The following is a 26119-nucleotide window of genomic DNA, read 5'->3' as shown; positions in this document are numbered from 1 at the left end:
CACCATCTAGTGCTCCTCCAGTTCCGGAGTTGCCACCGTATAGTCAGTCTAGGAGATAGTATGGACTCGATGGAATAATTCCTCGACTTACTCTGACTTTTATTGTTGATGCTTTTTATTGCTACGACACACCGTAGTTTTGTTCTGTTGCATTTCGACGGACTCTTTAGGCCAACATATGTAATTTTTTCTATAATGGACAGTGATATCAGGATGTTTATCCAAATTTCAAACATGGAGCGCCTGCTGTTTTGAGGCTGTTGGACAACAGGTCCAAACACCGACCTTGATGCCAACACTCTACGCTGTACAGAGACTTGACAGCAGAGGCAGTATTTGGCAGGGACGAATATACCGACTATATCTACACGGCGAGACATACTAGATGACATGCACAAGCGTCATGACGCCCAACGCCAGCACATCATCGACTCCGTACGTTTCTGTCTTGAATGTTATGCATGAAACTCACGCTGTGTCATACAGTTGCATGACCTATTGTTCCAATTGCATGCCGTCTCCTTCTTCCTCGCGCCCTCACTCGTGCCACTGGTCACCAGAGCCATGTGTTGTCAATTCCTGTGCTACAAGCCGAGGGAGATCGATCCCAAAATCTCTCTGCGATCGTGGTTCCTGCTCACTTTCTTCCTCAATTTCCCAAGCTTCTGGTTACACGCACGGGAAGGAACGGGCGAGGGGCGGACAGTCGTGCTGGATTTTGTTGGAATGGGTGCGTTCATTATTCTACTAGTTTTCATGAAAATGAAAACAATTACCTCACAGAGTATGCACCCTCTAAAATGCACCTCCTTCTGCTTGACGTCCTCATCTTGGTTTTTCTATTGCTGTTGGAAACGCTCGCGTACGAGAAATCGCTACAGCAGTCATCCTCTATCGCCTCCGAGGTTCTCCTTCGACATCATCTCGTCCCCACACCGCCACTCTCACACTCGATCGAGGATGAACAGCCGAAACCTTCTCGTAGTGAACGAACATATATAGTAGACCTGCGCCTCGCGCCCTTGATAAATCGCATACGACAGCCAGCTCCAGAGGTAGTAGAGCAGCCTATCGAGGCACTTCCACTTCCTATTACCACCAACATCCCCGCGATACCCCTCCGTTTTCAGGCATTCATGAGGACGAGAGGACGCCCATCGCAGCCCGAACATGGTTCCACAGCTTCAAATGGACAGGAACAAACTGAGACGGAGCAGAGGTTACCAGGGAGCATGGGAACTGAGGATGTCGACTAGTTAACGTTGTATGTATTTTAATAGCATGGCTTTCCAAAAGAACCCAAATCTACATCATCTCCTGGACGCCTCATCTTCGCATATATTTACATAGCTAGGCATCACCATCTGCGTTTCATCTTGAGAAATAGACAGAGTCAGAAGATGCTTCCTTTATCATCACGGGCAAGACATACAGCTTCACGCAAACACTGCCCGAACTTTTCAAATTCTTGTTTGCAAGAATCTTTGCGAACATCTGTATAAGCAGCAAGTATACATTTTCCATATGTCGTTGCGTGCGACGAGCATGTGGTAGTCGAATGAAGTGCTAACTGCCTGAGAGGCGTCGTACTTGTCTTCGCTGTTTGCATGACTGACGACTGGGAGCAGCACTGCTCCCGGCAATTTAAACTGCTGATTAATCAGCGATGATGAATACCGCAAATTGCTTAAACGGCGAATAGCGGCTTCGGAAGTTCCACTGACCAAAGCCGAATACATGATGCAACTCTAGCACACACACACCACCACCACATAGCACGAAGGGCTTCAAGTCATCCGACGCAGAAGGCGCGGTATAGGATAGTCTTTCAAAGTCTTAGTCGTACCATTGTCGAACCTAAATCTGTGAGAGTCACTGCAACATGCTCAAAATTTACCTCCTGGTTTCTTGCATCTGCGTGCTCATAGCCGCAGTCTTCTATATTTTCTACTGGAACCGCATTATTTCTGGATTTATTAGTCTTCTCCTGCGAGTCAAGTACTGGCGACAAGGAGGCTCCAGTATATGGGTGCACATCGGTCGGTTTTCTATTACACTTGACTCATTGACACCACTTAAGGTATAACCCAGGATCCATCCATCTCTCAATCCTCGCGGGACGCATACTACTCAAAGATGTCAAATATCATTCCAGCAATATGACTGTCAAAATTGTGACTGCTCAAATATCCTGGAGATATTGGTTGCGCGTCCCAGCTACTGAGGATGATCTGAATCACGCCCATGTTGGTGGAGAAGAGTGTAAGACTGACACTTATTTGGCCTTTTTGTGCATTGAGTAACAAGTGCGCGTTCTGACAGTCAACCATACGTTGCCGTTCCCTTCTTGCCGGATCAAGGTCTCTTTCGAAGGATTTGAGTGGCTTCTATACAACAAGACTGCAGCATATGATCATATCATCTCCCAAATGCAGGCCAAGGCATCCCCATGTTCGGATGTCTCGGAACCTCGCAGAATGTTTTCTCGTACTTCAGGAGCTGATGGTATGTCATTCCATGTACTTGTTGTTCATCTAACCTACTTGTTTGATCATAGGGCTAGGTCTCTACCCTCCTCCTGCACTGGCAAATATCAAAGCGCCGCCCGTCATTCATGCTGCACTGGCGTGGATTAAACGTCAGATGCCCTATCTGGATCCGAATGACATTTTGCCCATTGCACTCGAGCTGTCCAAGGTTGCCATCACTTGCGGTAATCCTTCAACACCAAGTCTGTTGGTCGCAGAGTGCCACAGCGCGGAAGGCACGTTTGGGATTGTCCAGGTCGGGCTATTCATCTTTGGTATGCATTTTGATACCGATACCTTGGACAGGCAAGGTCGAAGTGCGACCTCTATAAACAGCTCTTGAATTTGAAATTTCAAAAAGTGCTTGTGCAACTTGTTGAGAACGACAACTACCAGGGTAGCATGCCAACAATAGGGCATCGCATTCGCGAGAATGCAGAAACATCGAGGTTCGTCGCGTTTGTGTTTAATGACTTCGATTAACGTCATTGCTGCGTATTCAAGTCGGTTCCTAGAACTAGTTCCTTTAGATTATCTTCCATTCCGGGCATTCTCCAGGGTTTGGAAAGGACTGAAGTTATATACGTCTGGCCATGGCTCGTCCGTTCACGACCGCCGTGCAGCTGAGAAGAGTTTTGGACCTATACCAAGCGGAAAATCAGCCAAGAGCATTGACGAAGAAACACCCGTTGGCGCTGACTTTACTACTTTAGAATATGCTATTGAGCGGCGGATTATTGAAGCCCCCATTCTGGAGCTATCATATTACACAGATGTCGTCGGCGATGTGCCTGTTGCACAAGATGGTCCAAGGGGCATGGGATTGGAATCCTATGACATCGGCAATGGTGACCTACCTCCTGAGTGGGGTGTAGACCTGGTAATAAGAAAAGGAACCATTCGTTATGGACCATGGGCTGATCGCCAACGGTAACGGTCATTTTCTTATTTAGGAAGCGCGCTCATGATTCGAATTCTATTGCCAGAGTCCATCTGCAACGGACATTCTTCCCGTCAACGTATCACGACTTGGAGGTATCAAAACACCTTAAGCCAGGAGATAAACGTACTTGGACTGCAATGAAAGTATTTGTCGAACTTCGTGATAAAACAGTGCTGTATGTTCCTTTCCGAGAGCCTTCAAAGGTAAATACATGGCATGAGGCTCGTATCTCTTTGTTCATCCTCTCTTAGAACTGGCAATGGGATGGTGTCAGTGACTATCCGTGTCCAAGGAAGCGTGACCACGCAGCTCTTCATTGCACTGCAGGTGACAGCTCCTCAATTAGCTACCTTCTGCCTATGATTACAGGACCCGACGGATATGAACCACGTTTGGAGGTTCATCTCGATACAGTTTCTGTAACGTCGAGCCTCAACGATATCAAGCTCATCGCAGCTGAGTCATGTCGCGTTCGTACATATCCTACTATCCCATGGAAATTATGCTGAAAACCACTCAGGTTCATGCGTCATTTCCATCGCCCCTTGTATGGAACGCCGAGCGTCTTTGGTCATTCTCCATATCTCTTCGTCAACCGGTTATATATCTCTTGCGAGACCACATCAATATGTTCACTGATTTGACGCGGGACTGGACCTTTGGGCCGCCTACCGAATGGAATCTTTTTGTGCCGACTATTTATGCGCTTGAGCTTGATCTGCACCAGTTTGAGCTCAATCTATATGCCAACGACCAGAACATAATCGATAAGCCTTTGGTCAAGGGGGAGAACAGTAAGCGGATTCTATTACCTGGTCTCAAACACCATTATTCATAAAAATTCAGCGTTGGTGACGATCCGTGCACCGCGTTTAAACATTCAAGTTACCTTACCGTCAAATAAATATCGACCCGAGGCGACGTCCATTCCATTCGTTCTGAATGTTCCAGATGTGAATGTTTTTCTCTCTTTGCCGCGGTGGAATACGCAGTACCTCTATAATTCAGGGAAAGAACATCGTATAATCCACGCAGCAACCTTCCGCATCACGTCCTCGTATTACTTCTGGGCCGATGTTCAACCCGACAACATTGATCAATTAAAGCTCACTGTAGAGGTATGTCTGGCATTTGCTGATCGCGTCCCTTGCTCATTGCCACTAAGACTAGTAATGTCGCATACAAGGCCCTCGGTTGGTCTGTCAGGTACTTAATGGTACTTCGGGACAATTATTTTGGATCTTTCACCCACTTTTCTACGCTCGTGGAATATCTTGAAAAACGGAGCAGGTTTAATTTGATTGGAGATCCACTAGAGATGAAGCATCGGCCAGGCAAAGTTAGTGAACCGGTCGTATGTCTTGAAGCCACCTAACGGACGAGATACAGTCAAATTCCCTACAGGTTCAGGTATCGGTACAATTGCAGTCTGGCATAATACTTTTACCTGCAGGCTTGCCTGGCTACGAAGTGCGCGTTGCAAGCGACAGAACATTCGATGATATTGGCGCATCTACAGTCATGGCTTGTTCAGTGCTTCAACTGGACTTGCGACTGCATGACTATTTCATGGGTCAGTCAGCGTCAGACGATGAATTGTAACTATTTAACCGTGCAACAGATGCGTCACTGAATCTGAACGCAATCAAAGGTTCTGTCCTTGACGCTTGTTCTGAGAACGCTTTCTTCGCCCAGGCACATCAACGCTACGAAGACTCATTCTTAATCGATGGTACTGTCGGTTCCGTTTGTTCTTAACAACCGTAACTTATATTCGATTGCAAGGTCTGAATATCACTGCTAACAGGCTATTTGGATCACAGCCGCGTACTCGTACATATATATGTGTTTGGGAAATTGCAGTTGGACCAGTGAAGGCCCTATTGACATCTCATGATGCTCGAATCTTACTGGCATCTATGAATGCTGTCCGTCTTAATTACACTGACCTCGCCAACGCTCCCGCGACTGAATTTGGAGTACCTGTAGATCCAGACGGTAAAGGAACTATCCTTGCACGAGAACATTCGCTGACACAATTATTCAGTCACTTTCATCCGATTCTCAACTGGCCATGTCGACGCCACTTGGTCTATTGGTACAACAGCCGTAAACGTGTCAATTCCTTCGGGCTTCAGTGTTCATACCAATGATCTGGAAGGCCAATTTTGCGGCAAGCTCACGAGTGTCAGACTCCCCCTTGCGTCACTGAAGATTCTGCTGTTATCAAGGGACTCGAAGACGAGCTGGTGTGAGGCGGCCGATCTGTCTACAGACATCAACCTGGATATGTACAGATCCCCGAAGATCCGCAATCCATCACAGATGGATTTCATGAAGGGGCAAGATGAGCTGACACATCGAGCACAGCATCTACTTGATGAAGTAGAGAGGGCACGAAGAGCCTCTCTTTCTGATAACCGACAGTCACTGCAACGTACGCGTTCTAGTCACCATCGCAATGGACTCTATCTTCCTCCTCCGCGTCTCCCACATTTCTGCAGAATAAAACCACACCCCCCAGCACCGCTCACGAGCGGTGCACACTCCAAGAGCACGGCTGCTTGGTGGCCTCAACTTTCCCATCTCTCAGAATCCGACGGAGAGGAGAATATATCAGAAGCAGATCGTGATGCACGTCTGGCGTATGTTGTCCGTTTTCTCGTCTATTCTACTAGATATAACAGTTTTTGCAGGAGGAGTCGACTTGCGCCACCGACCACCGTTGACGACGACATCTCTGTATCGGGGGAGGAGTCGGATGACGAAGATCTAACAGATACTGAATCTTCAATAAGCGGTTGGTCCTCGACTAGATGTAAGTCGTTTCTAAACGCAGAGCGTTACAGCTGCTGAGTTTAGACAGCCGCGACTCAAAGGCACTCGCTGATCAAGCGCTACCGTCGTGTCACTAGGTGGTACCAGAGTATCAACCTGGACGATATCAACAGCTGGGAGGACTCGCCCTTCGTTATATTCAAGGTAAAGTAGGCAAACTTATTTTTCCCGAATATCGCTCAATTAGAAACCAGGAACCTAGAATTCCAGCACTAAAGAACAAGCATTCATCCAGAATACGTCCGATTGTACAAGCCAGTGAAAGAACGAGTTCTGTTCACTCCACAACTTTCCGCATACAGTGCAAAAGGGAGATTATGGTTCGATTAACCCCTTTGGCTCTCATGGGAGTCAGAGATATAATTGAAGACCTGCAATTGCGAGTTCGTGTTATCTTTTGAATGTATTGCATCACCTTAATAGTTTCTTGCAGCGGCTCAGTCCAGAATTGATATTGGACTCAGTGATGGCAAGCCACATGGCAAAGTTCGGTGACTCGCCAGATTCCCCCCTCTCGACGGCCTTCGACATTACCATAGGGTCCGCTCGTCTTCAGGTACTGGAACACATATCCTGCCCACGTTCCTCCTTCAAGGAAGCATCAGCTCAAAGAGACCTCATGGTTACAATCAATTGCTTGGCTTCCGGATGCCACCTCGCCATGTCCCAAGGGGCTCAGAAATTGGCTTGCCATCTAGAAGTATCTGAAGCATCTGTAGGAGTAACGGATAACTCCGGAGTTGCTCTGGGTTCCAAATGCTCGCCTGGAAATAGCCCAATATTATCTCTTCGTCGCCTCCAAGTGGATGCCACGCAGAATCATGCCAGCATCTCTGTTGGCCGCTTTGCATTGGAACTTCAACCCGTTAACCTTGAGTACTCTGTCGCCACGTTTCAGGCGATGGAGCAGGATTCGCGAGACCTCCTACTCGACCCCTCTGTGCAATTTGGCTCAACTACCCGTTTTGCCGAGATTGTCTACTATACTCTAGATCTCACTCAGAATAGGGCAGCCGTCGATCCACTTTCGACCATCCAACCTTCTTTCCTCGTCCAACGGGGTCACCCCCAAGCTCTCCGGACACACGCTACCTACAAGTTTCTATTCCATTTACGAACTGCACTCCAGTTCGCCCGTCTTCAAGGAGATATTGGCACAAATAGCACGGGCCAATTTATTGCATCACATGATGTGAAGGCTTTGGTGGATTCGTGTCTCGCAGAGCTCATGCTGGACCTAGACTCCTCCAAGGAAGGTATACCTAATCCGTTAGAAATGATTCAACCTCATACCTCTCCCAACTCCACAATAAGCGCGCGACTTATGATTGGCTCCGTCGACTTCACTGCCGACCTTGTTAGCATTATCATTGCAGATGAGTTGCCAGCTTCTACCAGTCGCCTGGACATCAGCTCTTGTGCTCTACGGCTTCGCTCCTCAAAGCTGGTCCCTTTGGAAGGGGTCCAATTACAGTCACAGAGCCCTTCCCTGGCAAACAATGATACTACTGCCATTCCACAGACTGCTTGCACTCTCGCCATCAGTGACGTTAATGTCACCGTCTCCCCTCACTTGATGGTCTTCGCACAATCCGTACTTCGCCTACGGAGGGTATCGAGTAAATGGAAGCCAGTCTCCAACCAAGCACTTCCAAACTCTGGGCCGTCTCACCTTATTTTCACGGTTGCTCTCCGCCGCGTTAGCATCCGCGCCGCAGCTGAAAAACTTGCATTCGAGATCGGGGCCACGAATACAGACATCTTTTTCACATCACTCAAACGGGTCGATCCATTGATGCACAATGAGATTCACTCTGTCAGTTACACTGCTAGCTTCAGCGACGCCTTCATACGTGCGAGGGCTACCGGCATTGCCCCAGGAATTTGGGCCCGGCATCAGGATATTCTCGCTTCCTTGACCTTTTCTTCTGGCAAGCTCAACTTGCTTTGGCGCCAGGAATCATCCGCGAGTACTATCCGTCTCGCGTTCCTCTTATGCAGTACCGCTATTTCCGTACCTCGCAGCGCCCTTCGTCTTTACCGTTTCGTGGAAGAGTGGCAAGCGGACTTCCTTCCAGGCGTTGAAGCAGCCACACGAGCCTTTCTAGCAGAGTTGAAGGAAGGGGGGGGAGATGATGCACAGACAACACTGACTCGCTCCCGCGCTGCCAAGAGGAACGCACTAGTGACCCATGTTACGGGACGCATCTCAGAATTTGGCGTGTCTCTTCAGGTCATGCGAGGGACGTGGTTGTCATGGAACATACACTATCTGACCATATTCCTTTCCTCGCCAAGTGGATCAGGACCTAAATCGTCCACGTCCTTTGGCATCCAATTTGGTTCGCAAACGTTGGGCGTTTCATACAAACTACAGTCCACTGATGATCATACGGATACGCCGCGCATCAAAGTCAAGCTCCCTTCGCTCTCATTGACAGGACGCCACGGCCGCTCCTTTGTCAAAATGATTGCTTCTGTGGACTTCTTTGATGTTTTAATCAAGCCTTCACATTGGGATACGCTTCTCGTCGTCCAACAGAAGTTCGGTCAAGATTTCGCTGACTTGATGGACCTGATACACCAAACTCGCCAACGAAGGTCTAATCCGCCTGAATCGACATCGAATACATCACGACCCTCTCTATCATTCAGTGGACATGTCAACGTGAAGGGGTTTAGACTTGGACTTGAAGGTCGCTCCTCCACCTCCTATCTAGAATGTGAAGATGTTAGTGGGGATATCTCCAGCAACGATTTGGGTATTGCATGGCGAATCAGGCTTTGTGACCTGGCTTTGTCGCTTGCACCTAGAGCGGGCGTTGTGTCACGAGAAACTACCTTCAATCGGAACCATCGATCCGCGTTTCTTATCGTGGATCTTCGTGCCAGGGGAGATGTCCACAGATTGGAATTCCGCATCCCAAAGATCCATGCTGTGATGCAACCCAGTTCTATAGGAGAAATTGGTGACTTCTTAGACCATCAACAAGTACGACATCATCTTCTACATTGACTTTGTTGCTCAAACGTTTTCCAGGCTGAATTGCTTATTCGGAGAGATCAGCGAGCCGCAGAGTTGGCAGCATTCAAGGAAAAGACTCGTAGTGTTTTGAAAACGTTCGATGTGAGAACGAGCGAGGCCACTCGTGACCAAAAGCCCTCTTGGTTTAGCGAACATACCATAGATGTAGTCATTCAGAAGATTGGAGTGGCTTTCCCCCTCAGCCTTGAACAAACGCTGGAGCTTCCCCGGACGAGTTCCCGTGACGGCCCTTCAGTCAGGGCTTTCCTGTTCGCTGTTCGACGCATCAAGTTTAGCGCACAGAGGGGAGAAGCGGGCGAGATGTCAACTAAAGACTTATCCTTCCTATTTGTGCCCAGGTAAGACTTAGTGGCGCTCCAGCGAGCTCACCACACTTATTCATCATCGTGGCGCCTTAGTTTCAGGCAATCTTCGTCTGAAGACTTTGCAGCAGACAAGCATAGAAGCCGAAACCGACTGGTGTACCCCTACATGACTGCGCGGCTACGATCCGAGACTTCTTTGCTCAGTCGTCATATCTGGCTCTTTGGAGACGTCAGTGGGTTCATCCTGGACTTGGACTCAAACATCCCTGATTACATATTCTCGCTCATTGATGTGTACCGTCAAGGAAGAGAACGAATGATCCGCATCGCCGCAAGCCTCCCTCGTACTACTACATCGCACGCTGACCTTGCGGGAGACGATATCTCACCGCGAGTCGGACACCAAGATGTTCCGGCGTCGAGTGTTTTTGCAAACATGGTTTTCCAGAGCGGAGAAGTGCACGTTTATAGCGATGCAAAAAGTGCACAGGCCTCGCCTCTGGGTACTCAGCAATCGTTGGACGGTCAGATGTGTCCAGAGCAGGAGACACTGAAGCTTCCTGTAATCTCTGCTTTGGTTGAATATCGTGCTTCAGGTACACGAGCCGGCCCTGCAGCCCTGATATTCAAAAGCACCATTCATTCTAGCCAAAACACTTTGAGACCGAGTCTTCTGCCTTTCATAACCGAAATCGTCGATTACGTGCAGTTGCGCTTGCGCAAAACTAGCCGAGGAAACACACTACTCATTGCGCCATCTCCCGCAGAAGAGGAACCATCCCTGCTGCTGACTTCGAGCCGCTTAGAGAATCTATCCGAGGCATCATCGAGTTTGCAAATCACCTTCAGTCTCCGCATAGACAAGTCAACGCTCGAATTAACTTGTCAGCCGGATGTCAATGTAGCAGCAGCTTTACGCTGGGAAAGTGGCGGTTTTCTTATAAGCATCTCACCGGGTGCTCACAATCTGACATTGACGGGCACTGTGGACGGTCTCACGATTGGCCTCAAGCACGGGTTTTTGAGCGACGACTGTGTCAATATTGCAGCTCGCAATCTGGCATTCTTCCTTGCTTTTGCCAAGAATGAGGATCGTGCTGGCAATATCGACAGCACGATTTCCCTGGCGGTGGATACAGATATTTCTGGCGGTGTGCGTTTCTCCCGCTTGCAAGATGTTTTATGTTTCAAGGCGGTTTGGCTCGATCGTATCCCTTTGTTTGTCGCAGAGCATGCAAGCTCTGACAGATCACGCCCGCCAACAGCCTCTTCCTCCTCGGTTACTACTCCTGTGGTGAAACAAGAGGTCACTACTGTACTCATAATTCGCATTCGCCAAATCCACTTGGAGGTAGATTTGGGACAGTCCATCAGCAGTGTGACTCTGGATCTCCAGAGCGCAGTTACGCGAATGCGTTTCTCTGAAATGTCAACTGAGGTGTCGCTCTCAGTGGCAAACGTCTCCATCCTTGCCAGGGGAAACGTCGCGGGTCACATGAATGTACCAGACTGTGTCTTTCAGACGATCCGCAGGAACGAAGGCGCCTTGTCTGATGACTCACAGACAGCTAGGATGCTTGAACTCAGCATGACTAGTGGTCCTTTAAGTGCCGAGCTCGAGTCAGACCACCAACGGCTGTTGATTTACAGGTTATTATTACCATTATGTCCCGCCTTATCTTTGTCTGATCCTTGAGTATCTTCAGGGCTGATCCCGTGCAAGTGGATATCCATGATGATTGGTCACTCGTTTCCTCCGCAGACAGAGGACGAGACCGGTTTTTACTGCTTACATTCACAGTCAATGGCGAGGAGATCATTGCTCTTGCTACCATCGCAACCATACCGAAGTTGTTGATGTATGCCAACAAGTTCCAGGCCAATATCACCGCGCAGCGCGAGGGCGCAAGTCATGAATCAGCCGCTTTCCGTGCTACGCAATTGCCCAAGCCCGACAATCCACTCACCGAAGTCGCTTCGGCATTCTTCCATTCTGCTCGCAACCGGTTCAAGGAAGCAGACGCGGAGCTGTCCCACAGAATTCGCCAGCAGTTGAGCTTCCGCTTGGCGACCCTTCGGCTTGTCCTTTTCCCTCGCACCATGGGTGACACCGAGCTCGCGCAGTTCATCGGACGTGATGTTCATGCAAGCTTGCAGCGTACGGTGATAGATGAAAGCCCACCTCATAGGGAGATCCGTTTATCATTCACGGCCTTGACTATTTCCAAGTTCAGTCAGCCTCAGCCACTTCTCCCGTCGACTATAGTAGTGTCTGACAACAAAGCTTGGGTGGATCAATTGTTCAAGCATCCAACAGAGGCAAACATTGTGGGTCTGCCCGCGATGAATATGCTAATGTTCACCGACGAGGTGGTCGAAGAACTCGTCAAGTACATCGACTACAAGTTCTATAGCTCATTCGTGCGAGGCAAGGGCACCAAGGAGCATGAGGACATCTACATCTCACTCAATGTAGCGCTATATTCATGGCTCACTGGTCTTCGCAAGAATTTGACCAGGGAACTGGAACAGGTTCAGGGATCCCAGGACTCGCGCAATGCGACAGCAGGTCCATCATCGCGCAAAAGAGCAGGGGTTACAGAACCACCTCCGTCCATGGACGTTGCTCAGATAGATGCATCAAGTCCAACGAGTTCCACATCTAGCCCATCATTTCCCGAAAAAGCCCCGTCACTGGGTCTCAAACCACCTGTCGCGGTTTCCCCTCAGCTGCCTTTAGAACTGTTCACACACCCACCGCTGTCAACTTCCCATGCCCGTTCCTTACCAGATCTGCTCGATCCTTCTGTACCGCTTTCACCCCCTACCGCCACGAAAACTGTAGCTGTTGTATACAGGGCTCATGAACGCGTGATAGAGCGACTGACCATGCGACAACTTGGCGAAGCGACTCCGGATGTTATGCACCCATTCTTCATGAAGACAGCTGGTTTCAACCTCGAGGATTCTCTTCCGCAATACGTTCATGAATATGCCACAATTCCTCTGGAGGAAATCATGGAAGCCCTGCTGAAGTTATACTCAAAACAGCTAAAAACCGATAAGGGGATAGGTCAAAATTAAATTGTGTTATGACCGTGACGACTATACATAGTTGGGACTAATGTAGATAAGCTACTTACCATACTTCAAGACTAGCACTTAGTTCTTCCATTTACTTCATTGTGTAACGTATAACAGGCATCTGGGTTTCCCAAGAGTATCATGATTATGGGAGGGAAAACAAATGTAATGCAAGTGTCTATCTGGCTGTGCTTCCTGCGCCAACATTAAATACACTCAGTAAGCCAAAGCACCCGTAGAGAAGTGCAACTGGATATGCGACGAGAAGACGTTGGTCCGACATCCTCAACACAGCTACAAATATCCCGGAAGCAGCGAAAGTGCACCATATGATGGACAACAAGGACAGGACATAGCCAAGGATACCGCTACAATAAAATAGGTACTTGTGAGACAATTGAAGACTAGGAGCAAAGTAATGGATCACGCACTCTAATGTAACAACCACGCTGATTGCACCGACGCCCACCATTGGCAATAAACAATAGCCTAGCACAGATACCACACGATATGCATCGATGCCGTTTTCCGACATGAGATTTAGTAAGGTGTAAATGGAGATGGAGCCAAGCAATCCGAAGCCATATATATATCCAAACTGAGGCTTCCCCGACTATCAACACCAAATGAGACGCGTTACCACTGTGTCAAAAAATAAAACTCACTAGTAGTAAAAGGACTCCAAAACAGAAGAAGAACAAGAGTGGGCCGGCAAGGTCTGCATCATCCATTATCCGCTCGTCAACACGTCTTAAGGGATTGAGAACTGTCATAGACTTGGCACGTATGTGAGAGAAGTTAATCCCCAACTCTGTCGTGCATGGTTCTGTCATTCAATAACATATCTTCATGGAAATTGCTTACCCTCCAGCAACGGTGGCTCTCCTTCAAAACCACCAGTTCCGAACGCGGTCCACCACCCGCCCGGTTGTTGCTGAATATTCCCTCCAAATGCTGGAGCAGGGCCTCCTTGTCCTATTGGCACATGTGCACCCATGTTCCCCTCCAGACTGGAACGAGACCCTGGATAGAACTGCGCTTGGTCTGGTCCAGGCGCGTAGAATTGAAGGGGTACGCCTTGTTGGGGAGTCTGACCATAGTACTGGCTATGTGACGACGACGCGCCGTACTGACTTGCAGTGTCCTGCCACATGAATATTTAAGTCGTAAAGAAAAGTGGAAAATCAGAAAGAACTAGAAGTAAATGACGTGCCACGTTTCGCGGCAGCGTTGCACTTGTCACTCGTGCGTCTCGCCTGCGGACGCTTTCGTCGCGCTCCGACGGCAATTGCCGGCGTGTCCCAAAGTTCCTTTCGTCTGTCACAGTCATGGCAAGTTTCTTCAAATTCTCATTCTAGACTATGCTAACATCCTCCCGTTCTGCTAACAGCCGCAGGTAAACCATATTTTGTAAACAAAATCTGGCTCACGTATGTCAATGTCCAATTTTAGAACGAGTATATCGAGGAACACATTAAACGACATGGTAGACGATTAGATTACTACGAACGCAAGTGCGTGATTGGTTTCTGTCGTAGCCTGACTCTTCCGTGCTAACGCTCTCGAATCAAGACGTAAAAAGGAGGCTCGTGCTGCTCATAAATCATCAGCAGTAGCCCAGAAAGCCTTCGGTCTCAAGGCCAAGATCCTACATGCGAAACGTCACGCAGAAAAGGTTCAACTCAAAAAGACCCTCAAAGCTCACGATGAACGCAATGTCAAGCAGTCCGACACATCTGCCGTCCCAGATGGTGCATTACCTACGTATTTGCTCGACCGTGAAGGCCAAAAGGATGCCAAAGCCCTATCATCCGCAATCAAACAGAAGAGAAAGGACAAGGCAGCTAAATTTGCGGTTCCATTACCCAAAGTCCGGGGGATTGCGGAGGATGAAATGTTCAAGGTGATGAAGACGGGGAAGAGCAAAAGCAAATCATGGAAGCGGATGGTTACAAAAGCGACGTTCGTTGGGGAGGGATTCACCAGAAAACCTGTCAAGATGGAGAGATTTGTTCGGCCCATGGCACTTCGATATAAGAAAGCCAACGTTACACATCGTAAGTCTCGATATATTGTCGTATACGAAAGTGGGGATCTGACCATCTTGCAGCGGACCTGAAGGCCACTTTCCAGCTTCAAATTCTTGGGGTCAAGAAGAATCCACAGTCGCCAATGTATACTCAACTAGGAGTTTTGACGAAAGGCACTGTTATCGAGGTCAATGTTTCAGAACTTGGAATGGTCACGACAGGCGGCAAGGTAGTGTTCGGGAAATATGCTCAGATTACCAATAATCCTGAGAACGATGGTTGCATAAATGCTGTTCTTCGTAAGTTCTTTCACTTGGTTACGAGTCTGTTGCCCTAATTTGAATCTTGTAGTGGTATGACCAGTGACAATTGCAATATGTTGTATTCGAATCTATTGAGAGGTCTCTTCAATGTTTCAAAAGTAAATTCACTATCACATGTATCACAAAGGTACATTCGTTTGTTCAGGTCTCAGGTCGCCCTCTATACGCGTTAAAACGCAACGCCACGAGAAAACAATCCTACGGACTTCATGATACAATAGGTAGTAGTCAGTCTCAGTGCCTACATATGTCGATAAAGTTTCCAGCTAGTGGTAGCTCAAATAGCATTAGTCGTGCTGCAACACAAGACTTGGAAGGACATTGTTGTGGTCTATTTACTAAAGCTCTTGTAGTCGTTCATGTCAACTTCAAACACTCCCGCACCGGCTTCACATTCCGCCTCACCCGCTCCTGATCAGGCTAGGAGACGTCATGTGCTCACCGCTGTCGAACGCCAGCGGTCACAGCTTGATCGACTCCTCAAGGATCCCTCGAAGCCTGCTTATGTGCCTCCTGCACCAAAGGAGAAGACTATTCGTCCGGCTCGCGAGATGATGAAGAATGTTCAGGGATCAAGTGCTGGTGCTGGAAGTGGCGAGTTTCACGTATACAAGGCCAGTAGACGCAGAGAATACGAGCGACTAAAGATGATGGAAGATGAAGCAAGAATAGTATGTGGTCCAGCTCCATAAACATAACATGTTCTGAAAGTCTGGCAGGAATCTGAAACAGCAGAGTTTGAGAGAAGGCGGAAAGAAGCGGAGGATACAGCTGAAGCCAAGACAGCCAAAAACCGAGCCAAGCGACAAAAGAAGAAGGAAAGAGCAAAAGTTAAGCCATCAGAGAAAGGCGACGGGAAGGATGACACGCAAGAAGCTCCATTGAAGAAAAGACGATTGGTGAATGGAAAGGAACTCGTGTTTAGGAAACCTGGGGAGGAGAGCGACGAAGAGGAGGTGGATGATGCTGAGGAACGCGATAAGGTCGGTTTAGAGGATGACTTGGATGCAGAGCAGGTTCCACCCGAGGAAGCACCCCAAATTGCACAGGAGCAACGAATCATTTTTCACGAGGATGACTAGGCTTGTTTCTTCAGTCACCATGCATGTCTTCCAACGCCAGTACTAAAGCTTTGTGACAGAACCTGATTTTGAGAGCAAGCAATGCGCGCGGATTTCAATCAATTAATGTTCTACCGTTCTTTTGACGGAACTCGTTGCTAGGGGTCGGCTGTACTCCCTTAACTGGTTAATGTTTGGATTCAAGTAGTTGATCGTGCCCCGCATGGTAGTTCGCAAAATTATTCCACGCTGACAGACTGCTGGCAATATCATTGCAGATATCAACTGTTCGAAAGGGGATTTCAGGTCGATAGGTTCCGTAGCCAATAATCAGCATATAAAGCAAGGCGTCTTCCTGCTGTCCGCCTCAGATTAATTTGATCCTCTTTTACATCCTCACAAACGATGCGTTTCTCCTTTGTCCTCACTGTTGTTGCTGCTTTGACAGTATCAATATCTGCTATGCCTTCCACATCGACATCTGCCAGTGAGGCTAACAACGAGAATTGTCCTTTCTTTTGCCTAAAAGATATCGACTGCTTTGGCTGCTACGAGTCCAACTGCGTGAGTAGTTTGCATCCTGGATTTAACCAATGACGACTCACCGGCGTGATAGTACGTCTTTTTTTGCACCGGTTAGTGTGTGCGTAGTGAGTGTATGGTCGATGGCGAGACGCGTGAAGCCTCGATCGGGTGCTCGGCCATTCGGGGTGAATAAGGACTCTGGTGGCAGTGGAGGCAACGAATTTGGGTGATCAGGCGGTGAGATATTTTTGCTTTCTTTGGAGAACAGATTGGAAGGTACCGTGGAATGCTGGTGTACGAGTAGCAGGTGGACATGGGAACAAGAACGGCGAAAATTCTCGAGCTGAGGCCAGAATTTTGAGTGAAGCGTTGTCGACAGGCGAAACATAAATCCCATTGAGGTCTAAGTCTACTAAGTGACTAAACGCAGTGGGGCAACCGTGTCGGAGGCAGAGCTCCGAAACTTATCGACCATGTAGCCTATGAGTAAGATAACCAGCCCTTCTCAAATGCTAGATCATGACCTGACACTGGAGCATTATTACGACCCTGCAACCAACACTGTTTCTTTTGCTTCATTTACTTGGAGCCTTTTCTAGCATCTAAAACTTGAAACCGCTCGTCGAGCGGACTTTGATTTACCCGAGTGAGTAAAGCTGTTGAAGCGTCGCTTAACGGGCAAGAAAGTTTCGCACTAGAGATCAAAGTTTACGAAGCCCCAAATGTATTGATTGAAACATTTTATCGTGTTTACATTTAGATAGTACTATGATCACTATCTAATCTCCCGCAAAGACATCCCGCGAGCTATCATGCTTTCCCTCAAGGCTCTCGAGGCGCGATGTAAAGCAGGAGTACGACGAACAACTTCGTTGTGATGCTGTATTGCTCCATACTCACCCGCAGACCGTGATGCAGGTGCAAACTGAACAGTCTTGTGCACCCCTTCCTCGTACTCCATCAAACTAGAGCCTACTGCAGCGCCTCCGAGGGTAACCAAGTTGTCAAGAGTGTTGATGTCATCAAAATTGAGCGCTTCATGCAGGATACCTCCCCACACAGCACGAATTATTGTTGTGATCACTGCTGGGTGGTTCACAGGTGACTGTATGTTAGGATCTTCCTAGTAGGGACATTATAAGTAGATATTTGTGAGAGGCAACAAACAAACCTACAAAAAGATACACTTGATTGATTAGAAGTGGCGCTACAGTGTCCTGTCAATGATCAGTCTGTGATCTTGGGTCGTCAAGCAGGAGGGTGAGATTGTAATGTCCTGGGACTAGTATTGCATTGCACACCTCCTTCTTGAAGGCTGTGCACACAGTTGTCATGATGGTGCAGATTGTCTTGATGCTGGTATCATAATGACGTAGTATACGCACTAAGGTGTTTGGCGATACAGTGGGGACTATGCGTTTTACTGCTTCCAAAAGAGTTGCTTGAGCCATGGCCATATTGGTAGCTGTGTCTGGCATTGCATTTTCAAGTAAGACTTTTTGCCGCATGACCTGCTTCGCTTCCTTCATAACCTCTTTCTGGTCCATCAATGTCAAGAGTTGGGGAGGGTTAGGCTGTTCTGAAGCTTCAGGCATGTGGTCAGTGGGGTCTAGATTCATTGCGGCTGATGGAGGAGTAAAGGGAGGTGGCAGTGCCCATGAAGGTGGGAGTGGCACTGACACAGTAGTCTCGTTTGTAGCCTGAATATTAGTGTTAGTGGAATCAAATGAATGATGGCATGAGGACTTACTTTGATAATGCCGGTTGAGATAAGCTGTCCTCGATGGCCCTCCATTGGACAGCCAGGGTTGTAGACAAAAACTTTATGAATTCCTGGATAATTGAGATGTGTGCGGTGGGAGTACCGAACTCATTCACGCTCTTCATGGTGCCCCTGAAATCTCTGTATGTCTCAAAAGGTTGTCATCATGGGTTGTTCTAATTCTCGAATAGTGGGTGGTATGAGAGATTCAACAAAGGAACAAGCAGGATTGGATAGAGAGTGGTGTTCAGAGTCAAAGGAGGGGAGGGGAGGGTTGAATGATGTGCTAGGAACCCTATTGGAGGGCCCAGGAGTCGTATAGCACTCACCCTCAGGGAGCTGGAACTGATGCCCAGGCTGGCCAAAGCTCGGAGGGGGCGCGTAGCATGAAGGAAGGAACACATCCCTATTGGAAGGTCCAGGAGTTGCATAGCACTCATCCTCAGGGAGCTGGAACTGATGCCCAGGCTGGCTGAAGCTCAGAAGGGGCATGTAACGTGGAGAAGGGTTTGCATCCCTATTGGAGGGCCCAGGAGTTGCATACTGTTCATGTTCAAGGGGCTGGAACTGGTGCTTGGGCTGGTCAAAGCTTAAAAGGGATGGATAGCACGAAGAAGGGAATGAAGGGCTTGGAGGGGGTGGGTAGTGTGGAGAAAGTTGGTAGTAGGAGTATTGGGAAGACCAGTGGGACTCTTCATCATCTTCACACTCTTCCATCTCATCATCAGTGCTAAGATCAGGGTCTTTGTTTGCGAGCATCAAGAGCTCGTCAAAATTTATTGGACACTGGGTATGTTTGATGTCGAGGCTGATCTGACTCTGTTCAGATAACAGTGAGGGGTTGATTCTGCTGTTCCTTCCTGGTTTTTTTATACTCTAGATTAGAATTAGTAGTGTTAGTGAAACTTTGAAAGAATTGGTAGGACTCACCTTGGCATTTTTGCGTTGAGGATGCCTTTTTTTTGAAATAGCCTTGGGGGGCATTGTCGCAGTCAGTAGGACAGAGTGATGATAATCAGTCAGATGCAGACGTAAATGGCCATGCCAAAAGACATGTGGGAGACTCGCCCTGATGAGATAATAAAATCATATACTATGTGCCATACCTTGAGGCCTGGCAATCAGAGACCAAGACAATATAGGCAATGATAGAAGCTACATTGGATTGAACTTCAAACATAGAAACACTGCTACAGACAATCAATCTACAAACAATGATATGCTTCCTGATGAAGCAACTGACAAATGATCAGTGACATGATTCTTCTAGAAAAGAAACTGACTCACGTGTATCAACTTGTATTAATTACAGCCAGTGCTTGGGTAAGAGTCCTCATCATTGCTCATTGCTGAGTAACTGTCCTTGCCATCATCGCTCATCATTGAGTGACAGTTGTCATCCATCATGGCCAAGTCCTGATCTGTCATCCCATGAGCGATCGCAAGTCCTTCCAGATCCTCATATTTTGCCTGGACAGAACAAAACATCTCCTTCTGTTTGCTGTAGTTGCTGGATGTTTGTTCCTGAGTTGTTTCACTGAGTGTCTTCTCCACAGATTGAAGCCAGGTTTGTAGTGCTAACTGAGCAGTGGTATGCTCTTTCTGCACCATGCTGAGAGTGCGCTTCACGACCTTTGTCCACCTCTTTGATTCCTCAAGCTCCCACAGCATTGAGACAAGTTGGTTGCGGAACTTCTCACAGGTAGCAAACTGAGCTGCAACAAGTTCTTTGAGGTGATCTGGGGGAAGATTCAACTCATTTAAAATCTCTGGCGCCTATTAAATATGGAGTCAACATGTTCAAAAATATATGTTTGAAGACCATACATGAGATATAAAGCTGGTAGCAGGAACATTAAAGTTGTTCTCTGTACTAGGTGACATGCCAGTGGGATGTCGCCTGAGATCTTCTACCTCATCATCCGATGAGGAATATGTCGACTGCTGGTTCATGTGATAATGAACCTTGCAGCTTGCTTTCTGCCTAGGAGAACTATCAACATAAGTTGCAGAGCTGGTTGGGCTACTGAGAGAAAGCAGGTTCATGGTAATAACATCCAGCATGATGGTACAGCGGCAGGCTTGAACCATTGAGTCTTGAAAGCTTTGACTTTGGAATCCGTTATTGTGAGTACTACACACCTGTGGGCTCCTGGCAGAGTTTGAAGAACTTAGAGAGATTTTCGAACTGTTGGCTGAGTAACTCACAACCTGCTGGCGAGACTTTCAAATTATTGCCTGAGTGACTCACTGAACTGGCTGGCAACTCTGTATGGACTGCATCGAATGCTGGCACGGACCCCCGCACAGACCGTGTCATTTCAATGTTATAGCAACCCCATGTTATATAGCTGCAGTGTTGGCACTGGGCACCTCAGGCTGATTCTTATCAACCTGTATGGGGACCACATGTCATCCACCTTGAATACAAACAAGAGACTGCCAGATTCAAACGAGGAGCTGCCAGATCCAGATCCATATGACTTTACCTCTGATGAGGCATCTTTTAAGGAGGGAGGGTAAGTGCTGAGTTATCTAGCACTGAATGTTGCTGCATTGATGTTCTAGGAAGAGTCATTACAATTGTCCCAGCTGTTTGATGCAATTCGTGTCAGTGGAAGGCCTGTGCACTCACCTGACGGATGATCCACGCTGCTATGCTATGCCCATGCCACTTGCATTTCGCCAATCTGCTGCTCCAGGTCAGCGTCGTGATGGATGTTATCATCCAGAATCCGGATCTATATATGGTTTTGACCATCCCAACACATTCCAGCGCATGAAGAATCACGAATACAAAGCTCACCGGGAACATAGTGTGTATTACCCATTCGTAGACAGAGATGAATGGGAGCTGGCAAAATTTCTGAGTGACAATCTTAATCAAGGACAAATTACTTGTTTCTTGAAGTTATCATGGGTCAGTAGCCTAACGACCATGTACTACATTACCTCTAACTACTTCCTAGGTGGGGTCAGAAGCATGGAAACTGCCAGCATACAAATCAGCCCCGCAACTGCTCACTTTCATGGATGCCCTGCCGAAGGGACCGAAGTGGTGTTGCACAACGATCCAGACTGAAGGTTACATTATGACTCATCCTGTGCACCTCATCTGGTACGATGCCTTGGAGGTTACACAGCACATTTTTGGCAACCCGGCATTCACTAATGATATGGAGTTCGACCCATACAAGATTTATGACAATGGAGAACAAGAATTCGGTGAATGGATGTCTACTTTGCGTGCACATGATATCCAGGTTTGTTTTTCTTCTTTTTTTTCTACTAAAAGCTAAATCTAATGATTTGGTTCTCTTGTTCTTAGGACCAGCTTCCCCACAGCACCACTATCATTCCCATAGTCCTTGCTTCTGACAAAACACCAGTGACTCGACAAACAGGTGGACTTGAGATGCACCCAATGTTCCTAACCATCGCTAATATTTGATCTGACATCCACATGAAAGCTACCACACATGCTTGGTCATGTGTGGCATATATGCCAATTCCACAATTTGTCTGTCACCCAGACTTTGCCTCGCTCTTGCAAGCCTGTGTCTGGCATCAGTGTATGGATATCGTATTCCAGGGTGTCAAATCTGCAGCTGCAACAGGTACTCAAATGGTGGACCCAGTTGGCAACCTACATTACTCATTTACCCCCCTTGTTGCATACACAGCGGACCTCCCTGAGCAACAGTTAATTGCGTGCATAAGCAAGAATGCTTCACCTGTGACTTTGGCCGTGCAGTTGCAGTTTGGTGACGGGAAGTTGTATCCACCTTGTTCCAGCCATCTTACAATTGAAGCACTTCACAAGCTCTGCCAACATGTGGATCCTTGGAAAGTTCAGCACTTCCAAGAAGAAGCCAAGGTGCTTTTACTGAGCAGTGTCCAGCTTCCCTTCTGGCGTGATTGGCGCTTTTCTGATCCAGCGCTTTTTCTTGCACCTGATGTTCTTCACACTCTCCATAAATTTTTTTTCGATCATGTTGTTAAGTGGTGCAAGGAGGCTGTTGGGGCCAATGAACTTGACACCTGCTTTCGCAGCCAGCATAAACACATTGGAATGTGCCATTTCAGCCAAGGTATCACACACATTGTGCAGATGACTGGTTGCGAACACCGGGAAATCCAATGCACAATTGTTCCTACTATTGCAGGTGTTGTTGACATCAATTTCATTTGTGCAGTTCGTGCATTGATTGATTTCATCTATCAGGCGCAGTCCCCCACATTCACTCTGTCATTGATCTCTACTATGAATGCTTCACTCCAAGAGTTCCATCGTTTCAAAGGCTCAATCACCCTTGCTGAGGCTCGCAGGGGAGCCTTGGGTCCTATCGACCATTTTCAAATACCAAAGCTCGAGCTCCTCACTTCATTTAGTTGAGCAATTCCTAACATCGGCGCCATACTACAATACACAGCTGATGTTAGTGAGCGCATGCTGATCACTCACTGCAAAACTCCCTTTGAGTGCACCAGTCACCAGTGTTTGACTTTCACGCAGCAGATCGTCCATATTTTAGATTGGGAAGACTCAACATGTCAATTTGACCTCTATGCTTTCCTCTGCTCAACCAACTCGTCCCTCAATAATCTGATTGTCAATGAATTCAATGAAGTCATCGACATGGATCCAGCATTTGCTTGGATCGCATGTGTCACCCCTGAATCTCTCTCTTGTTTCAAAGGCCCTCGACCAGTTCGCAACCACTTCCTCAAGGGCCTCCTATCCGATGATAGTGTCGCAGCCTTTCACATCACTGTGTCTAGTGATCTCACAGATAAGACAGCCATCTTTTTGACACAACACTACATGCTTCCAGACTTTTCTCAGCAGCTTCGCTCCCTTATCAAGCGTGTTGATGGAGTCAGCTCCCGCTTCCAGAACCGCCTACTCAAGGTCTGGTATAAGTTCCGTCTTCAGCTACATTCATCGCTGCGCCCACTCCTTGTGATGCCAAGTCAGCAAGTACAGGCGTATCCACCATCTGACACCCACCATCTTGGAAATTGTGATATTGTACTACTGCAAACGCAGGGCGGTGGTGAGTCTTCAATATCTACTAATTCGCCTTGTCATACTCATGCACTGCTCCGCTAGATGATATCATCGCTCAAGTCCGGATGATTTTTGGACTGTCAATGAGGGGTGTGGGACTGCCTCCTGCACTTGCTCAGCCATTTATCTATGTGCAGCCTTTTGAAATTGTCGTGCAACCCTGGGATGATCCTGCAGTCTTCATGTACCACGTCAAGCGCCAGTTTGTAACTGGCCCCAATGGCACGCGAGCAAGGGCTGGTATGATATTCCCTCTTGTCAATGTTACTCATGCAATCGAATTGATTCCTGTGTATGATGTACGTGCTAATCGTGCTATTACTTCTGTGACATGTTTGGAGCTCTACGATACTTTTTATTTGAACAACTTCTCAGACAAGGAGTGGTATCATTTGTCACACACAGATTCTTCTTAGTTCGTTTTATCTCGCAGTGTACTGTACTAGATTTCCATGCAATGTTTAACATGAATTGTTGGTATTGATAACACTATCTAAGAAGATAAGATGGCCAAGATAAAATATCGCAGATCTTCCACTACTTACCTCACCTATAGAGCATCTCTACCAATCGGATGCTTCAGGGTGCAAGTCGTAACCCATCAGACTTCTTTGACACGTTAAGCGACTTAAGCGAGAACTGGGGTGTTTTGCAGATGTATGACTTCTTGGTTCAGATCTGCTTCAGTTGCGAAGAGAGTTAGCCTCAACCGCCACTTCAGAAAATCAAGATCCCATCTTGATTCTTGATCGACAATGTAGTTGCAATTGCATTTCCATTTACATCTGTACATACACAGAACAAAAGTTTCACATTGACGTAGATTAAATATTCCGGATGTATAGCTTCGCAGTGTGTACCTGCAGGTATCTGAGTCAATGCGCATTGTGTCCAGGGTCCGTCAAGTCTGCAACATGGGCTAATGGTGCTTGACCGGTGTTCCTTTTCATTTTTGCAACTGTAAAAAGCACTTTGAGGAAATCATTCACCCTCCTCCATTCACCCTCAAAATGTTCAAACGGCGGTGGCACGAAGAACTCAGCATCAAAGTCAAGGAACTCCACGGAGGTCAACTTGGGCAGCAATGTATGCAGTTGACAGGCCACGGAGATGGGATCGACGATTGGAGAAACCCCCACAAAAAGTGTCGTGATCTTCTCATTGGGAATGGTTTCAGAAAAAGGCTCGCTGTTGGCGTCCACCGGACATGCGCAAAAGGGTAATGCAATGCTATGCAAGTGCCGGCAATGGTGTATGAGGTGGACGAATCCCACAAAGGTGAGAGATGGCGGAACGAGCCAACGAGCCGAACTTCCAAACGAGAAATTCTCGAGGTGTGGCCATGATTGGGCCATTGTCTTGAGTGAAGCATCATCAACGGCCGAAGCGCAAATCCAATCGAGGTCTAAGTCTGTTAAATGACTAAATGACAGCAATGGAGCGATCGCATCAAAGTGAAGTGCAAAGATGGGGTCAGCAAGTATGTCTTCTTCGACAATGCTGCTGAAAGGGAATTCGAATTCGAAATGGATCTTCTCAAGAGCAGGAGAGAAGCACTTCGAGAAAGAGCTTATGAGGTCTGTAGCATCCAGTGGATTGTACGGAGTATCATCGTAATCCACGCCCACCGTCACCGATCGACAGGAGAGAAAATGGACGTTGTTGAGACATTGACTGAGAACGAAAGGTGTGGGTATAGTGAAGCGCACTTGGTCGAAATGAGAGGAAAATGTCGAGACGCAATTAGGTTGCGGCTCGTCGGCGTCGTATACTGACAGGACGAAATGCAGATACTCCAATGACGGTAGAAAAGCCAAGTGAGGAAGTATCCGTGTGTTAAAAACATCTGTTTCAAGACGGAGAAGCTCCTTCAAGCCACATAAGGCTTCACATATTGCATCTGTAATTTCTTCAGAATCTACACCGTCATAAAAGCACTCGAGTTCCCGGATGCATGGACATCGAGCTCCGAGGGAGGCTAACAAGGCAGCCTTAGCAAAAGAGGGTAAGCTTGAAAAACTACTATCCAGTTTCAACAACGTAATAGTTGGACTGAGGAGTGTGCGCAACAATGGAATGAAGCATTCTCGGTCATCACGCCAAGACAAATCATGAAGGTTCGGCAACAGCGGCGATGGCGCAGAAATTAGCGCTTGCACGACCCGATTGTCTATGGTGTCTAGCTGAGTGGCAAAGACCCTCAAGGAGTGGATACGTTGTGTGTATCGATTGATGAGGCTCCACTCTCTATTTAAGAGAGGTCTTTTGATCGTCTATTTGATAATTTTGAGTGTTCAATATTGCGTAGATCTTTACATTTTTCGCTCACCAACGTCCCTCGCGTATTTTTGTCACTGATCCCTTTGGGGAGGCATGCAACGAGGCATGAAATGAGTGGCTCCAATCCATCTATGTCTTTCCAAAGAATGTCGAGCGCAGGCTCCTTGAAGATCTTGCAGGTCCTTGCCAGGGATGCAAGTGTAGCGCGAGAGCTCAGTGGTCCATAGTCTTCCTGATAGATAGCGAAAATGTGAAGTAAAATTTCTGGGGGTAAGAGACAGATATGCATAATGGAGGTTCGGGTCCAGCGAGACGACTTGACC

The 26119-nt window shown here is 47.6% G+C and overlaps 10 protein-coding genes across 10 annotated transcripts; 5 read left to right on the top strand and 5 right to left on the bottom strand.

Annotated features, from left to right (window-relative positions):
* The first annotated feature begins 258 nt into the window (after positions 1 to 258).
* Positions 259 to 1623, top strand: BJ212DRAFT_1384484 (uncharacterized protein). Its single transcript, XM_041336773.1, has 4 exons — positions 259 to 435; positions 487 to 730; positions 784 to 1375; positions 1433 to 1623. Exons 1-3 carry the CDS (start codon positions 391 to 393, stop codon positions 1254 to 1256), a joined length of 762 nt encoding a protein of 253 aa, XP_041188570.1. The 5' UTR covers positions 259 to 390; the 3' UTR covers positions 1257 to 1375; positions 1433 to 1623.
* Positions 1394 to 1609, bottom strand: BJ212DRAFT_1281064 (uncharacterized protein; the record flags this gene model as incomplete). The annotated part of the gene is made up of 1 exon (XM_041331596.1): positions 1394 to 1609. One exon carries the CDS (start codon positions 1607 to 1609, stop codon positions 1394 to 1396), a length of 216 nt encoding a protein of 71 aa, XP_041188571.1.
* Positions 1624 to 1882: 259 nt separating the features above from the next.
* BJ212DRAFT_1281096 (uncharacterized protein) lies at positions 1883 to 12744 on the top strand (the record flags this gene model as incomplete). Its single annotated transcript, XM_041331600.1, has 22 exons — positions 1883 to 2039; positions 2092 to 2262; positions 2323 to 2505; positions 2558 to 2784; positions 2835 to 2977; positions 3033 to 3458; positions 3515 to 3674; positions 3723 to 3941; positions 3992 to 4265; positions 4318 to 4589; positions 4637 to 4810; positions 4861 to 5044; positions 5093 to 5203; positions 5257 to 5469; positions 5519 to 6116; positions 6168 to 6289; positions 6338 to 6458; positions 6497 to 6692; positions 6743 to 9301; positions 9350 to 9693; positions 9754 to 11310; positions 11367 to 12744. 22 exons carry the CDS (start codon positions 1883 to 1885, stop codon positions 12742 to 12744), a joined length of 9789 nt encoding a protein of 3262 aa, XP_041188569.1.
* Positions 12745 to 12879: 135 nt separating this feature from the next.
* On the bottom strand, positions 12880 to 14043 carry BJ212DRAFT_1384479 (Yip1-domain-containing protein). Its single transcript, XM_041336772.1, has 4 exons — positions 13609 to 14043; positions 13410 to 13555; positions 13176 to 13357; positions 12880 to 13112 (listed from the first exon to the last, which is right to left on the bottom strand). The coding sequence occupies exons 1-4, from the start codon at positions 13895 to 13897 to the stop codon at positions 12923 to 12925; spliced, it is 807 nt and encodes a 268-aa protein (XP_041188568.1). The 5' UTR covers positions 13898 to 14043; the 3' UTR covers positions 12880 to 12922.
* Positions 14044 to 14196: 153 nt separating this feature from the next.
* On the top strand, positions 14197 to 15072 carry BJ212DRAFT_1222581 (ribosomal protein S8e/ribosomal biogenesis NSA2; the record flags this gene model as incomplete). The annotated part of the gene is made up of 3 exons (XM_041329409.1): positions 14197 to 14258; positions 14317 to 14801; positions 14855 to 15072. Coding segments are annotated over 3 exons (765 nt in total), but the record flags the coding sequence as incomplete, so codon positions are not given.
* A 414-nt stretch (positions 15073 to 15486) lies between these two features.
* On the top strand, positions 15487 to 16059 carry BJ212DRAFT_1246916 (uncharacterized protein; the record flags this gene model as incomplete). Its single annotated transcript, XM_041329669.1, has 2 exons — positions 15487 to 15768; positions 15817 to 16059. Coding segments are annotated over 2 exons (525 nt in total), but the record flags the coding sequence as incomplete, so codon positions are not given.
* A 1203-nt stretch (positions 16060 to 17262) lies between these two features.
* BJ212DRAFT_1303149 (uncharacterized protein) lies at positions 17263 to 19204 on the bottom strand (the record flags this gene model as incomplete). The annotated part of the gene is made up of 6 exons (XM_041333375.1): positions 17263 to 17339; positions 17584 to 17806; positions 17985 to 18032; positions 18069 to 18383; positions 18434 to 18516; positions 18775 to 19204. The coding sequence occupies 6 exons, from the start codon at positions 19202 to 19204 to the stop codon at positions 17263 to 17265; spliced, it is 1176 nt and encodes a 391-aa protein (XP_041188565.1).
* A 543-nt stretch (positions 19205 to 19747) lies between these two features.
* Positions 19748 to 20536, bottom strand: BJ212DRAFT_1303148 (uncharacterized protein; the record flags this gene model as incomplete). The annotated part of the gene is made up of 2 exons (XM_041333374.1): positions 19748 to 20221; positions 20273 to 20536. 2 exons carry the CDS (start codon positions 20534 to 20536, stop codon positions 19748 to 19750), a joined length of 738 nt encoding a protein of 245 aa, XP_041188564.1.
* Positions 20537 to 21224: 688 nt separating this feature from the next.
* On the top strand, positions 21225 to 24219 carry BJ212DRAFT_1449128 (uncharacterized protein; the record flags this gene model as incomplete). The annotated part of the gene is made up of 10 exons (XM_041338646.1): positions 21225 to 21365; positions 21415 to 21708; positions 21774 to 21849; positions 21916 to 22181; positions 22269 to 22640; positions 22671 to 22785; positions 22843 to 22883; positions 22929 to 23502; positions 23559 to 23815; positions 24073 to 24219. The coding sequence occupies 10 exons, from the start codon at positions 21225 to 21227 to the stop codon at positions 24217 to 24219; spliced, it is 2283 nt and encodes a 760-aa protein (XP_041188563.1).
* A 172-nt stretch (positions 24220 to 24391) lies between these two features.
* Positions 24392 to 26085, bottom strand: BJ212DRAFT_1485214 (uncharacterized protein; the record flags this gene model as incomplete). Its single annotated transcript, XM_041340943.1, has 2 exons — positions 24392 to 25789; positions 25846 to 26085. 2 exons carry the CDS (start codon positions 26083 to 26085, stop codon positions 24392 to 24394), a joined length of 1638 nt encoding a protein of 545 aa, XP_041188562.1.
* Positions 26086 to 26119: the final 34 nt, after the last annotated feature.

This window comes from Suillus subaureus (assembly GCF_016647635.1).
Source record: "Suillus subaureus strain MN1 chromosome Unknown BJ212scaffold_39, whole genome shotgun sequence".
Taxonomy (NCBI): Eukaryota; Fungi; Basidiomycota; class Agaricomycetes; order Boletales; family Suillaceae; genus Suillus; species Suillus subaureus.
The sequence above is the reverse complement of the archived record's forward strand: the minus strand, read 5'-3'. Positions and strand labels throughout refer to the sequence as shown.

Bases quoted from the DNA above. Each gene is read 5' to 3' on its own strand.
- BJ212DRAFT_1384484 (XM_041336773.1), top strand. From the start codon at position 391: ATGCACAAGCGTCATGACGCCCAACGCCAGCACATCATCGACTCC. The intron at 436-486 runs GTACGTTTCTGT...TGTGTCATACAG, and splicing joins GCCAGCACATCATCGACTCC to TTGCATGACCTATTGTTCCA. The intron at 731-783 runs GTGCGTTCATTA...ATTACCTCACAG, and splicing joins GCTGGATTTTGTTGGAATGG to AGTATGCACCCTCTAAAATG.
- BJ212DRAFT_1384479 (XM_041336772.1), bottom strand. From the start codon at position 13,897: ATGTGGCAGGACACTGCAAGTCAGTACGGCGCGTCGTCGTCACATAGC. The intron at 13,358-13,409 runs GTGAGTTTTATT...TGGTGTTGATAG, and splicing joins TTGGAGTCCTTTTACTACTA to TCGGGGAAGCCTCAGTTTGG. The intron at 13,113-13,175 runs GTGCGTGATCCA...ATTTTATTGTAG, and splicing joins AGCGTGGTTGTTACATTAGA to CGGTATCCTTGGCTATGTCC.